At 58.6% G+C, this 13,596-nt stretch overlaps 1 protein-coding gene across 14 annotated transcripts in view; it reads left to right on the top strand.

Annotated features, from left to right (window-relative positions):
- The window catches only part of Eps15l1 (epidermal growth factor receptor pathway substrate 15 like 1), a 47,959-nt gene that overhangs the window by 6,989 nt on the left and 27,374 nt on the right, over positions 1-13,596 (top strand). For 5 of the 14 annotated variants that reach the window (XM_087201865.1, XM_087201863.1, XM_087201862.1 and 2 more), the window contains exons 2-10: positions 4,632-4,673; positions 4,812-4,901; positions 4,989-5,036; positions 6,449-6,544; positions 6,916-6,978; positions 7,787-7,912; positions 9,398-9,457; positions 12,028-12,261; positions 13,409-13,566. In XM_087201865.1, the coding sequence (XP_087057991.1) occupies positions 4,632-4,673; positions 4,812-4,901; positions 4,989-5,036; positions 6,449-6,544; positions 6,916-6,978; positions 7,787-7,912; positions 9,398-9,457; positions 12,028-12,261; positions 13,409-13,566 (917 nt within the window). Of the gene's footprint in view, positions 1-3,428; positions 3,555-3,646; positions 3,710-4,631; positions 4,674-4,811; positions 4,902-4,988; positions 5,037-5,226; positions 5,326-6,448; positions 6,566-6,915; positions 6,979-7,786; positions 7,913-9,397; positions 9,458-12,027; positions 12,262-13,408; positions 13,567-13,596 lie in introns of all 14 variants that reach the window. The other 9 variants (XM_021251058.2, XM_021251072.2, XM_021251059.2 and 6 more) reach the window with 6 other exon arrangements.

Below are 13,596 nucleotides of genomic sequence, written 5' to 3'. Positions count from 1 at the left end.
TTTTTTTTTTTTTTTTTGGTACTGGTGTTCGAATTCGGGACCTTGCGCTTGTGAGCCAGGTGTCGGAGCCACTGAGCTAAATCCCTAGCCTGCTAGCCTATTTTTTTTGAGACAGGGTTTTGCTAGATTAGGTGGGACTCAAACTTTTGATCCTCCTGATTCAGTCTCCCAGCATGCTCAGACAGTTGAGCACCACCGTGCCTGGCTGTGTTTAGCTTTTTTTCTTTTAAGGCATAAAGAGGTTTATTAGAATTTTAAAAGTATACACGAGTTGGGCATGGTCGCGCACGCCTATCATCCCAGCACTAGGGTGGCTGAGGCAGGAGAATCACTGCAAGTTCAAGGCCAGCCTGAGCTACGTAGCAAGACCCTGTCTCCAAATAAATAGATAATGTACACACTCAAAGACGTATGTGGAGTGCAGGCCCCGGAGCAGCGCAGCATGTTCTGATGCAGGGCACAGGCGTGTTTCTGCAGTGGAGCTCGGGGACCAGAAGTCCACAGAGTGTCGACTTGGTCATGCAGGAGCGGGGCACGGCCCGCATGGGGAAAAGACGGGGTCTAAGGGTGGAAGGAAGAAGGCGGGCCCATGTGTGGTAAAGGTGTTTGCCTATAAACACTGCCCATGCTTTTGCCCGCCACACAGGCTGGACTGTCTTTAGGGCTTGGTGGCGGGAGAGAGGAGGCCTGCAAAGCCCAGAGCGCAGGTGGGCCACCCGGGCCGACTGGCTGTCTTCCTCCGCACAGCGGTTTCACGTTACCGCCTGCCTGGTTCATTCCTGCCTGTATTTCTTGTAAACCGTGCCCCCATCCCTGGTTCTTCTGTTGCTGTTTTGGGGCAGAGTCTTACACTGTCCTCAGATTGGTCCTCAGCCTCCCGAGTGCTGGGAGGAGAGGACAGACCACCTCGCCTGGCTGACCCTTTTCGTGCTGAGATGATGCCTCTCGTGGTCCCTCGGCTGACCTGTGCAGTCCCGTGCTGTGTGGCAAAGTGCCAGGCGGCCCTTCCTCGAGGTGCGCAGGGAATGGTGCTGAGAATGCCTCTAGTCCGGAGCGCCCACCCCAGGTCACCAGTGCTGCGTAGGTGTCCCACCAACCGCTGTCCTGTGTTCCAAAGTGCCGTCCTCTTCTCCAGGCATTTAGCTCAGGGTCCTGGGGTGAGCCTGCTTCCCTGAGCTGAGCGGGGGACGGGCGTGCTCTCTGTTCCTAGTGCTGCTCCGTGGCGTCACCCTGCCCTGTGACAGGCGGCTGTCCTGGCAAGGCCCTGTGCGGCCGCCCAGGGAGAAGCCCCCCAGTGGAGGGGCGGGTTGTCCGCAGGCCCCTCTCCTGCCCTGCTCCTGTGTGTGCGCGTGCCTGAGCGCTCCCTGCAGGCCCCGCAGGCCCAGCCATCCCGGGAACGCGGCTGTACTGGCTCTCAGGCGATCTGTGTGCTCGTGAAAGGCACCCATGAAATGTCACAGCCAACCACACCCTGGCTGTATTCTGACTGCGGCCAGGGCACAGGGCGCATGTCTGTAATTCTTGCCACTCAGGAGGCTGAGGCAGGAAGACTCTCAGTGCCAGTCTGGGCAACGTAGTGAGGCTCTTCCCCGAGAAAGGAAAAACAGAAATGTCCTTGCAGGGCAAAGGGTGTAGCTGTGACAGTGCTCGCTCAGAGCACCCAGCACCATGCACGCAGACACAGCCGTCACCGGGGCCGACACCACCGTTGTGTTTGCAGGCAGGTGTGTTCAGATGTGCCTTGACTCACCCTAGGGCTCCATCCAGTAACCCCGGGTAAATCCGAGTGCTGTGAGTCAGAAATGCGTTTCTACCAGGGCAAGTGTGCACCCGTAAACCCAGCTCCTTGGGAGGCTGAGGCAGGAGGATTGAAAGTGTAAGCTCAGCCCAGGTGATTCGGCAAGACCCTGTCTCAAAACACAAGAAAAAGGCTGGGGTGCAGCAGGCACAGTGGCGAGCACTTGCCTGCGTGGGGAGGCCCTGGCTACCAGAAAGCAAAACCCCACCCCTTCATTCGGCCTGTGGTAGTGAGCATCAGCTGGCACGAGGCTGCGTGCGTATGGAGCGAGGTGAGCTGCTTGCCGCCGCTAGGGCGCACAGAGTGAAGGGGGGGGCTCTGGCTGCACAGAGACGGGCACGGCTGCTGCCTGAGGAGCAGCTGTGATTTTCAACATTTCCGTTAATGCATCAAAGAGGGCAGCAGGAGTACCAGCCATTGGCTGCTTCATCTTGTTCCCGGAGACTAATGCGTGGCCTCAAGTCCCGCACCTACACGCAGAGTTGAGGTCCAGTTCTGCTCACCGTGAGCCTCAATCTCTAGAGTAGCCGCTCGAAGATGTTGGTGCTGCAGAAAGCAGCCCATGGAGGAGACAGTGTGAACCGAGGCCTGTTCTTCCCCGGAAAGACGGAGCTCACAAAGGTCTAGTCAGACACAAGGCCACCTGGGCGTGGGGGCTCTGGAGGCTGAGGCAGGAAGATCACATACATTCTCACTGCCCCGTGCTGGACAGGGTGGTGACCTAGTGGGAGCCTCTCACGAAGGAAAATACAGGGCTAGGGCTGGGGATTCAGCTCCGTGGCACTGCGCCTGCCTGGTAAGCCCAAGGTCCTGAGTTCAATCCCTGGTACGAGAGAGAGAGAGAGAGAGAGAGAGAGAGAGAGAGAGAGAGAATGAGAATGAACGGGGCTGGGGATGTAGCTCAGTGTGGAGGCCCTGGGTTCCCGTTCCACGTGGAGAGAGAGGATCACATGCTCCTGAGTTGGATGATTACAACTCCGTACATTCCCAAAATTAATAAACAACCACTTGTTTTTTTACAGTTAGTGATGTTGTATCTGTAATTATTACAGCAATAACAAAAGCTTTAAAGTACTATTTGGTTGGGTTTTTTTTGAGACAGGGTCTCTATGCAGCCCAGGCTGGCCTCAAACTCACAGCCATCCTCCTGCCTCAGCCTCCCAAGTGCTGGGACGTCAGGCGTGCGCCACCACACCCAGCTTATTTGGTACATTTTTATACTTCTTACACCACTGCTGCTGAGAGACTTTCAGCCTGTCGCACTGAGCCCCAGCTTGGCGCGAAAGAATGGGCACGTGCCTAGTGATGGTGGTGGCCTGGGCAGTGGCACACAGGTGGCCGGGGTGGGGGAGGTGCGAGTGTCCCCGGCGGGTCCCTCCTGCGAGGCTCGCCCGCCGTGTCCCTCCACTTGGTGCCCAGGGACAGAGCAGCCCTGTGGGTGGCTTCAGCGCGTGTGGATGGGCTGCTCAGCTGGGCCCGCTCACTTCCCATGGTTGTGCCTCTTGGGCCCTGCAAGCTTGGCAAGTTTGGCAGAGTTAGTAACCAGCACTTTGGAGCCAGCGCTCCCTAAGTGGCTGAGTGCCGGGCTGGCCTTGGACTTGCCATCCTCCTTCCTCGGCCTTCCTTCCAGGCCCAGGGATGACGCATGACTGGCACACCTGGCCTTTCTTCTCTGGCGCTGCAGCAGCTGTGAAGTGCTCTCTTGCTCCCCGTGGGGCCTTCTCCAAGTTCAGGTCCATGATTCCGACTTCGAGAGGTGCTTTGCCCTGAGGGGTGGCCTGTGGGGCTGAGAGCTGGCCAGGTCCCGTGCCGCCCTTCTGCACCCAGCCATGGCCCCTTTCCCAACAGGCCATCAGCAGCCCAGCTGTGTTCTTCCTGTCAGGCTTGCTGCTGAGGACGTGTCTCCACAGGGTGAGAGGCGGGCGTGCGTCACCTGAGACCGTCCTCAGGGCGCTTCTTCTGGTGGCTCTCCCTATGTGCTTGTCCTGCCTTTCCTTGGCTTTTCTTTCCTGGGTCTGCCATGCTGGGTCCAGCAGCCCTGTACCCATTGTCCTGGCTTGCCCCGTCCTCAGGTCCCCGTCGCTCCCCATCGGCCTCTCCCGCAGATGGCCATGCTGCCCCGTTTGCATTTAGTCTTGGTGCCCCTTCCCACATCCATTCTGTGTCAGCCCATGTGTTGGTGCCTGGCAGAGCCGGCCGGAATCAGGGAGCTGACCCTGGGGCCACTGCAGCCCAGCTGCGGCCTCCACCCAAGCTCCGTGGCTGGTGGCAGCTCTGGCGGCTCCGTGTGCTGCATCCCCTGCCTGGGTCAGGGTCCATCCGTGGAGCTGTGGCACCAACGACTGTACAGGCCCCACCAGGTGCCCATGTTCTTCCCTCCCTCAGAACGGTTGCCGTGGACCCTGCAAGGCACTGTCTTCCCGAAGGGCGGCATCTGGGGTCAGGGCTATTTCCCGGCCCCGTCTCCCCATGGCTGGGCCGGTGGGGAGGAGGGCGGGAGGACCCCAGGCAGCGTGGGGGATTCACAACCCGAACCGCAGCTGCCTCGTGCTGTGTGCCCATTAGTGCCGGGCTAGGGTCTGGAGACGCCTCGCTCTGTGGAGAGAGCACAGCCTATGTGGCGTGGCGCTCGGGGTGCATGCGTTTTCGCCTTTGCTGGTCTGTTTCGGGGTAACAATGTCGCGGAGCCAGGGACGTATGACTGCAGTCCACTCTGCCGGGAGGCTGAGGCAGGAGGACTGCTGAGCCCAGGAGCTCGGGGCAAGATCGATGTGGGTGACACTTTCCCCAGCGGGTCTGTGTACTTCTGACCAATGTCTTGGTTTGGTTGCAGATCCCCGGTGGAAATCCGTTGTATGAATCTTACTATAAGCAGGTGAGTTGGATCTGAGGCTCGCACGTCTCCGTCTGGGGGCCGGAGCGGTGCTCCCAAGCCGGGAGTGAGGCCCTGCGGTGCTCTGTCCTGCTCCCTAAGCTGATGCCGAGGAGTCAGCGCCGCGTTGCCCTCCCTCAGGTAGACCCAGCCTACACTGGCCGAGTCGGGGCGAGCGAGGCCGCATTGTTCCTGAAGAAGTCGGGGCTGTCGGATGTCACCCTCGGGAAGGTGTGTGAGGGGGTGCAGCGCTGCGCGGGAGAGGGGCGCTGAACAGCGCGGTCCCTGTCTCTCTCACGGGCTTCTGTGTCTTCGCAGATTTGGGACCTGGCCGACCCGGAAGGTAAAGGGTTCTTGGACAAACAGGTATGTGCGCATGCGCATGCCCATGGGGCGGAGCAGCACACTTCCGCCCCCGGCGCTGTTAGCGAAGCCCCACCCTCAGACTGGCAGGGGTCCCAGGGACATGAAGGCTCTTACGCAGGCCAGCCAGCGCTCTTGGTTGGCCGTCTTTAAATACTTTGCAACCTTACCAGTGGTTAAAATGCTTTTTAAGACTTTTTATGTCAGGGTCGTGTGCGGTGGTCCACACCTGTCATCCCTGCTCCTCCAGAGACTGAGGCAGGAGGATCATGAGTCCAGCCTGGGGAACGTGGTGAGACCCTGCCTAGATATAAAGACTTTAGAAACGGCTGGGGGTGCGGCTCAGTGCAAGCCCTAGGTTAGTCCTCAGTACTAAAACACAGAGCCAGAAAGACCCAGTGTATGTTCTTAGGCCAGTTGGCCAGTTGAGAAATCCACTGAGGCTCTGGATGCTGCTGCAGCTGTGGCAGAGGTGCTGGGTGGCAGCACAGGCCTGGGGGCGGGGCTCAGATCTGCTGTCCCAGTGGGAGGACTGCGACTGGGGAGTCCGAGTGTGCCCCGAATGGCTGTGTCTACTCCAGACTCTTCTTCCCCGGTGCCAGGGATTGAACTTAGGACCTTGTGCTTGCAAGGCAGGTGAGGGTCCACTGAGCTACATCCCCAGCTCAGTCCAGACTATATTGTGTTTGTTGATTCTTGTCAAGCTGACGGTTTTTATTTTAAGTTGCTGATTTTCCTTGCAGTGCTGGGGATGGGATCTGGGGCCTTGTGCGAGCCAGGCAGGGACCCTGTCATTGAATCACTAGGCCACATTTCCAGGCCCCACACTAGGGGTGGAACGCAGGGACATTGCATGAGCAACATCCCTAGCCTGCCTTCTTTCTTTCTTTCTTTTTTTCTCTCTTTCTCTCTTTCTCTCTTTCTTTCCTTCTTTCCTTCTTTCCTTCCTCCCTTCCTCCCTTCCTCCCTCCCTCCCTCCCTCCCTCTTTCTTTCTTTCTTTCTTTCTTTCTTTCTTTCTTTCTTTCTTTCTGTACTGGAGGTTGAACTCGGGACCTTGTGCTTACAAGGCAGGCAAGGTGCCACTGAGCTAAATCCCCAGCCCTGTTTTCTTTATTTTGAGACAGGGTCTCGCTAAATTGCTAAGTTGCCAAGTGGGGCCGAACTTGAAATCCTGTCTCAGCCTCCCAGAGTGCTGGGCTAATAGGTGGGCGCCACCTGTTTCTTTAAGACCCCTACGCACATTTGGTCTGTCGCTGGCATCCACTGCTAGTGGCGGTGGCTTACTGTGTGGGAGCTGCTGTCCGTCCCCAGAGCCTGGCTGGCCCGGCTATGAGGCCACGTGGCTACCTTGGTCGCTCATCTCCCCGGAGTGCAGTCCCCAGGCCTATGGTCTGATGATGCCGTTGGGTTTTAGGGCTTCTACGTGGCACTGAGGCTGGTGGCCTGTGCCCAGAGCGGCCACGAGGTCACGCTGAGCAACCTGAACCTGAGCATGCCGCCACCCAAATTCGTGAGTGCCATCACCACACAGGTGTGCGTGTGTGCATGTGTGTGTGTGTGTGGGTGTGCGCAAGCCTGCCTCTTGCGGCTCACCTCCCTTTGTCGGTAGAGGTGAGATCCAGGCAGCTCAATGGCCTGTTGTGATGCACACGATTCTGTGGCGTCCGCACCCTCCCCCTGCCCGATGCCTGCGCCGTCCCAGGGCAGCCCGGCCGTCTGTCCTGGGCCTCTGTGAGCCAGGCCTGTTTCCTCCCTGCTCGGCACCTGTGTGCTCCCCACCTCGCGGCTGCTGTGGTGCAAATGTTTGAGGGCCCATGTGTGCCAGGTGTGTTCTCCTATGACAGCTTGGCGCCAGCCCTGGGGGTTTCTGTTTCTCCTCAGCATGACACCAGCAGCCCCCTGATGGTCACGCTGCCTTCTGCGGAGGCGCCCTGGGCAGTGCGGGTAAGTGACAGCGACGCTCAGGGCTGCCCCTCACGTGGAATTGCTCTAGCCCTTCACTGTGCTGTGTCTGCAAAACGTCGTACCGTCCGGGCATGGTGGCCCACGCCTATCATCCCAGCTCCTCAGGAGGCTGAGGCAGGGGGCTCACAAGCTCAGACCCAGCCTGGGGAACTTAGCAAGACTCTGGCTCCAAGAAAAAAAGAAAGGGCTGTTGGGAATATCACGGCCCAGCTCCATTTCCAGTGCGCCAAGGAGAACACAGATTTGTGGCCCGCGCGTCCCCTGCTCATTTGCAGAGCTGGAGTCCAGGCTCTGCACAGGCTCAGTGTGGGCTCACCCCAGCCATGCCCCAGCTCCACACATTCCCACTTTTACTTCTTTTTTCAGTTTTGTAAGACTGGGTCCGCTGTGTAGTCCAGGCAGCCTTGAGCTCTCGATGATCCCCCTGCCTCAGCCTCCTGGGGTGCTGGGATGACAGGTGCATAGCAGCACGCCCAGCTTTGGGCTGTTGGAAACAGAGGCCCCGTGTTGAGTTGACCTTGGTTATCACTTGCTTGTTACTCGTCTCAGTGAGCTGTGGGGGTCTCAGGAGCCAGCTGTCCTTCCGGGAAGGGACCCGGCCTGTGTCCCCTAGGGCAGCCACAGCTGCGGGGGCAGGCCAGAGCAGGCCTTGCTCAGCGCCTTTCCCAGACCTTGGCCCTGCCTGAGGGCCCCCGGGCTGCTCTGTAGAGTGTGGCTCCCACTTGCCCCGTGCTGGGTGGGGACGGCACCGTGCCCTTCGTCCTCACCTGGACACCCTCCCACCCAGGTGGAGGAAAAAGCCAAATTCGATGGCATTTTCGAAAGCCTGCTGCCCGTCAAGGGCTTGCTGTCTGGAGACAAGGTCAAGCCGGTCCTGATGAACTCGAAGCTACCTCTCGATGTCCTGGGCAGGGTGAGTGGCCGCAGCCCAGCTCCCATGTCCATCCTTGGACCTGGCGGAGGTTTGGGAGGAGGGGCCCTCGCCATCGTGCTGGTGTGGAACTGACGTCCCTGTCTTCTTTCTCTCTGTCCTTACCTCCCTTTTCCCTGCCTTTCAAGCTCATGGCCAAAGTACTCTCAACTGTTAGAGTGCAGGGAACATTTTAGGCATTCCTTTTTTATAGAACTTCAGCCAGGTGCGGTGGCACACACCTGTCATCTCATCTTCTGGGAGGCTGAGGCAGGAAGATTACAAATCAGAGTCCAGCCTGGGCAACTTAGTGACTCAGTGAGACCCTGTCTCAAAAAATAAAAAGGGCTAGGGTACAGCTCAGTGCAAAGGCCCTGGGTTCCACTCCCAGTATCTGTAAAGAAAACAAAACCCCTCGAAGCCAGTTTGTGGCCAAGACTTTTGGCAGCTGTCGGGTGAGGCGTGAGGGGTGGCTGCAGTGTGCTGTGCCACAGCCCGCCCCGGCTGGGTCCAGGTGGAGGCCGTGGGTCTGCAGCCCTGGCCTCTCAGCTGCGAGGTGGCACAGAGTCGGGACGGGGTGGAGAGAGCCAAGGGCTGGAGCAAGTGCAGGTGTCACAGACCCAGCCAGGAGGTTGAGGTGTTGGCCCTGCTGTGGGCCCTGTGTAGCCCCCACTTCTCCTAGGAGAAGCCAGGGCCACCTGGGCTGCAGAGGCCTGAGCGGTGCTGTCCCTAGGCAGCCTCTCCGCCTCTACGGCGTGCAGCCTACCCAGCAGGGAGCCTGCAAGCTGCCAGACCACCTCAGGCTGAGGCCCCTGCAGGCATGGCTGCTTGTGTGGCAGTCCTGCCACCCTGGGCCAGGCCTGTGGCATCTGGTGGGCACAGAGAATGCTGCCCTGGAGTTTGGAGGCCCTGGCTGGGACCCTTGGGGTGGTGAGGCTGCTTGAGCACCAGTACCCTGGTGCCCTGCAGGGCAGGCAGGGCAGGATGAAGGCAGGTGGGGCCCGGGCGAGCGCCCTCGCCAGTGTGGAGACCCTGGCCTGTTTGCATGACACAGGCCAGTGTGACAGACTGGCTGGGCAGCTGGAGGCTGAATCCGTGCATGGCAGCTCCTGGCTACGTGGTGAGGGCTGGCAGAGAAGGGGAGCCACTGCCCCACCTGGTGGCGGCCACAGCTCCCAGTGTCCCCAGCTGACCCTGGCCGCATCTCGCGTGGTCTTAGGCAACAGCCAAAGCCCCAAGGACACAGTGGCGCCCGCAGCCCTGCCGGCCACGCATGAGGGGCTGGTGTGGGGCTGCCTCTCCAGTCGCGTGCTGCTCTGTAGACCCCAGACACGATGGGAACCATGGCGCTCGTGGGGCACCTGGACACCGTGGGCGGATCAGGACAGCCGCACCTGAGTCCCAGGCACACGGCCCCGCCTGGCCCACCCCGCTCGCCATCACGGTCACTTGGGCCCTGGGTCACGTCCACTCTGCTCTGCCTCACAGGTCTGGGACCTCAGCGACATTGACAAGGACGGGCACCTGGACCGAGACGAGTTCGCTGTGGTAGGCCCCTCTCCTTCCCGCAGCCACTCGGGCTTCTGTGTGTTCAAAGCTGTTCAGGGCCACAGAGCCCGAGGTCACAGAGAGGCTTTGCACACAGTCCCCTGCCAGGGTCCCCAGCCCGAATCACCTCTGCCCGCCCTCCCCGCTCAGAGCGCATCTGTGTGCACGGGCAGGGGTGTCTCTTAGCCGGGCCAGGCACTGCACGCCCGTGGTCGCAGCGCTCCGGAGGGTGAGGCAGGAGCATGGAAAGTTTGAGTCCAGCCAGGGCAACTTATCGAGACCCACCCTGACTCAAAATGAAATTTTTAAAAAGGGCTGGGAATGTGGCTCCGTTGGAGAGTAGCCAGTATGTTTGGGTCATGGGTAGTATCTCTAGAGCTACAAGGAGAAAAGACGTTTTCAGCTGAACTGTTCTAGAGTTAAGTTGCAGGCATCATGTTTCGTCCCGAAATACTTGTGTGTGTATTTCTTGAACACAGGGAGCCTCCTCGCATAGCCATTGTCCAATGTCAAGGACTGAACCTGCTGTGCCGCTGGGGAACCCAGGGGACACAGACTTGGAGCAGAGCCGTGTCGGGCCTCTCTGCTGGCAGCAGGCCATTCCCGCAGGCAGCACGTCCCAGTGCAGTTCGGCCACCCTACGTGGGCCAGGACAGTGCCGATTTGAGTAATAATTGAATTAATTCAGCCCAAAATACATTAATGACCACAACATCACCCTTTGTGTCACAGGGTTTATTGGTGACATTGCATCAAACTAGGTATTCCTGCCAGGCATGGTGGTGCGTGCCTGTCATCCCAGCACTCGGGAGGCTGAGACAGGAGGGCCATTGTGAATTCCAGGCCAGCTTGGACTACATAGTGAGACCCTGTCTCAAAAAAACAAAAACCAGAGCCGGGGATTTAGCTCAGTGGTTCCAGTGCCTGCCTTGCAAGCGTAAGGTCCCAAGTGAGATTTCTGGTACAAAAAATAAAAAAGCAAAACCAAAAACCACTGCAACAAAACTGGGCCTCCTAGGATTGCTCAGGACAGTTGTGACCAGGCAGAAGATCTGCCCTGAGCTAGGGAGAATTGAAGCCATTAACACCCTTTGGAAAACATAATTCTTGTAAGGTACTTCTACTTCACATTACTAAGAGTGAAGCCGGGCGTGGTGGTGCACGCTAATAATCCCAGCACTCTGGGGGCTGAGGCAGGAGGATCACAGTTCAAGGCCAGCCTGAGCTACACAGTGGGACCCTGTCTCAAAAAACAAACAATAACAAAAAGAGCCATATTACTAAGAGTGAAAGAGATAAATTTGTTCTCTTAGTTGTAATCAGTCTGCATATGTTTGTTTGTTTTGGTAAAACCTTTATTGGTACATTTCAGACATACACAATAGTAGCACTCATCATGGGGATTGGCACCCAAACATGATATATCCTGCCTCTTTTTTTCCCATCCCCTCCTCCCCAAATATGCATAGGTTTGATTAATAAAAGTCTGTGAAAAGTGAATCAATTCTTATACCCATCTTCGTCAGCACAGCTTGCAGTGAGGAGCGATTGCCTTCCTCAGGGGCGGTGGTGGCGGTGCAGAGCCTTTGTGACCGAAGCTTTGGGGCCAACTTTGAGCTGTCTGAGGAAGTGAGGCCCCAGGCCCACACTCCAGGCCAGGTCACGGCTGTCCCGTGAGCCCCATCCGCTGCCTTCTGCCTTAGCACTGGGAGCATTTTCTACATTTCTCCCATCATCTTTTTCTCACTGGTTTTCCTTTATTGAATTCTTTTTTTTGGTGGCAAAATACAGATCATATAAAATTCACCATCCTAAGTTTTTTTTGGTCGGGGGGGCAGGCCTTGAATTTAGGATCCTCCTGCCTCAGCTTCCTGAGTGGCTGGGATTGATTATAGGCACACACCTTCATGCCCAGCCATTCTGACCATCTGTAAAGATATTTTTCTTTTGTTGTGGTGGTAAAAAGACATGAAGTCGAGTTTGCCATCTTAACTTCGGGTGTGCAGTCCAGTGGCGTCACGGACACGGCCCACAGATGCCACCACTGTCCACCTCCGGGACTTTCTGGTCTCCCCTCAGCCCGCCTTCTGCATTCCCTTTTCTTTGGCCTGTACTTGGGTTCAGCTGCTCCTGTCCTTACACAGCCCTGGGGTCGGGCGCCCAGGAGCGGGCCTGCCCCTCCTGGCCTCCTGAGCCCTGAGTCTCCATTTCTGTTTTGTTGCTCGGGATTTCCGCCAGGATCCGTGTTGGTCTGTGACTGGCTCTGAGTGCTGTCAGTCTGCCTTTCATTCCCCACTAGCTGTTTGCTAAAACCTGACCTGAAGCCAGGCACAGTGGCCTGGGCCTTCAGACCCAGCTGCTCAGGAGGCTGGGGCTAGCCTGGGTATCCATCCTTGAAAGCAGCCCCTGAGCCATCTCAAACACCAAAACCCTGTTTGGAAGGGGGACAGTTGTGATTTTGGCTTGTTTCTGTTACTGACTTAAAACAGACTTTTCTGTCATTGCTTCCGACAAGTTCCCTTACCCTGCTCGGGTCCGGCCCCCACAGTGCCTGTCCCTTGTGCCTGCAGGCCATGCACCTGGTGTACCGGGCCTTGGAGAAGGAGCCGGTGCCGTCCATCCTGCCCCTGTCGCTCATCCCGCTGTCCAAGCGCAAGAAGCCAGTGTTCCCTGGGGCTGTGCCCGTGCTGCCCGGCAGCCCCCCACCCAAGGACAGCCTGCGCTCCACACCGTCGCATGGCAGCGTCAGCAGCCTCAACAGCACAGGCAGCCTGTCCCCCAAGCACAGCCTCAAGCAGGCGCAGGTACGGCCACCGAGATCGGGTGTGAGGGCACCGTGTGCTCCGTTCGCCACATGTGGGATCTGCAGGCTACACACAGCCTCGGGGTGAGCAGCCCCCAGCCATGCGCACGCTCATGCGCATGTGCGCCCTGCCTCACACGTGCAGGCCTGTCCCACTCGCTTTCCTGCACACAGGGGCAGCACAGCGGCCTCACCCAGTGCCCATTGTGCCCTGCGGTCTGGAGCTTGCATCAGGGGCTATGGCCAGCAGTGTTGGGCACAAGCACCGTGCTGTGCTGCCACAGCCTTGCAGAAGGGCACATGGAGATCTAGAACTGCGAGAGAGGTAGCTTTGTGCTCAGCCTCCTCTGTCGCTGCAGAAACAGGACAGGCAGCCAGCCGTGTCCCACCAGCCTCAGTGTGGGGACGCCAGTGCTGAGGGTGTCCCAGTCCAGCATGTGCCAGGAGGCTTGCTGTCGCTAGGGCAGTTGATCTACTGTTGTGCAGCACTAGGGACGGAACGCTGGGCCTTCACACTGAGCTGCACTCCAGCCCTTTTGATTTTAGATAGTCTCACTAAGTTGACGAGGCTGGGTTTGGTCTCGAAGTCCTCCTGCCTCAGCCTCCCAGAGTGCTGGGCTGACAGGCGCACACCCTGCACCTGGCTTCTGGGGTTTAGAAGAGGCATCAGAGCTGGCCCGGGGGCTGTCATGCCAGAGCGGTGCAGACAGGAGGTGTCCTCTGCCAGGAGCTCCAGTCTTCCTCAGCCCTCCAGGTTGCCGCATGGCCGTGCACAGACAGCCCTGAGGAAGCTGGAGAACCCTGGCAGCAGGGCCTTGAGGTGGCCCCGGGCATCTGCTCGTCTGTCCCGTCCCCCAGGGACATGTGGGGACACCTAAGGGGTGTGGAGGGTCCTCATCTCAGTGGCTGGGTTGGGGTGGAGAAGGCACCATGGCACCCAGCAGCCTGCTGAGCTGCCTGCCCGGGCAGGATCCCTCAGGGAAGGTGGCCACCAGCCCCTGTCCGTGCCTGATTGTGGGCAGTGGGGTGTTGGGGACAGTCTGCACCCCCTGTGCTCAGGGCTTTGCCTGCCCCGCTGGCCTCGTGGAGCTCATGTCACAGGCTCACCCACAGTGGGAGTGCCTGCTGAGCTACCTCCACCCCTGCAGCCAGCGGTGGCCTGGGTAGTGCCAGTGGCTGACAAGATGCGCTTTGACGAGATCTTCCTGAAGACCGACCTGGACCTGGATGGCTACGTGAGTGGCCAGGAGGTGAAGGAGATCTTCATGCACTCGGGCCTCACGCAGAGCTTGCTGGCCCACATCTGGTGAGCAGGAGGCTGGCGTCTTGGAGGTCC

Source organism: Heterocephalus glaber, unplaced genomic scaffold (assembly GCF_053883595.1).
Source record: "Heterocephalus glaber isolate CG9 unplaced genomic scaffold, H.glaber_assembly_v1.0 deba00001761, whole genome shotgun sequence".
Lineage (NCBI taxonomy): Eukaryota > Metazoa > Chordata > Mammalia > Rodentia > Bathyergidae > Heterocephalus > Heterocephalus glaber.
The sequence above is the reverse complement of the archived record's forward strand: the minus strand, read 5'-3'. Positions and strand labels throughout refer to the sequence as shown.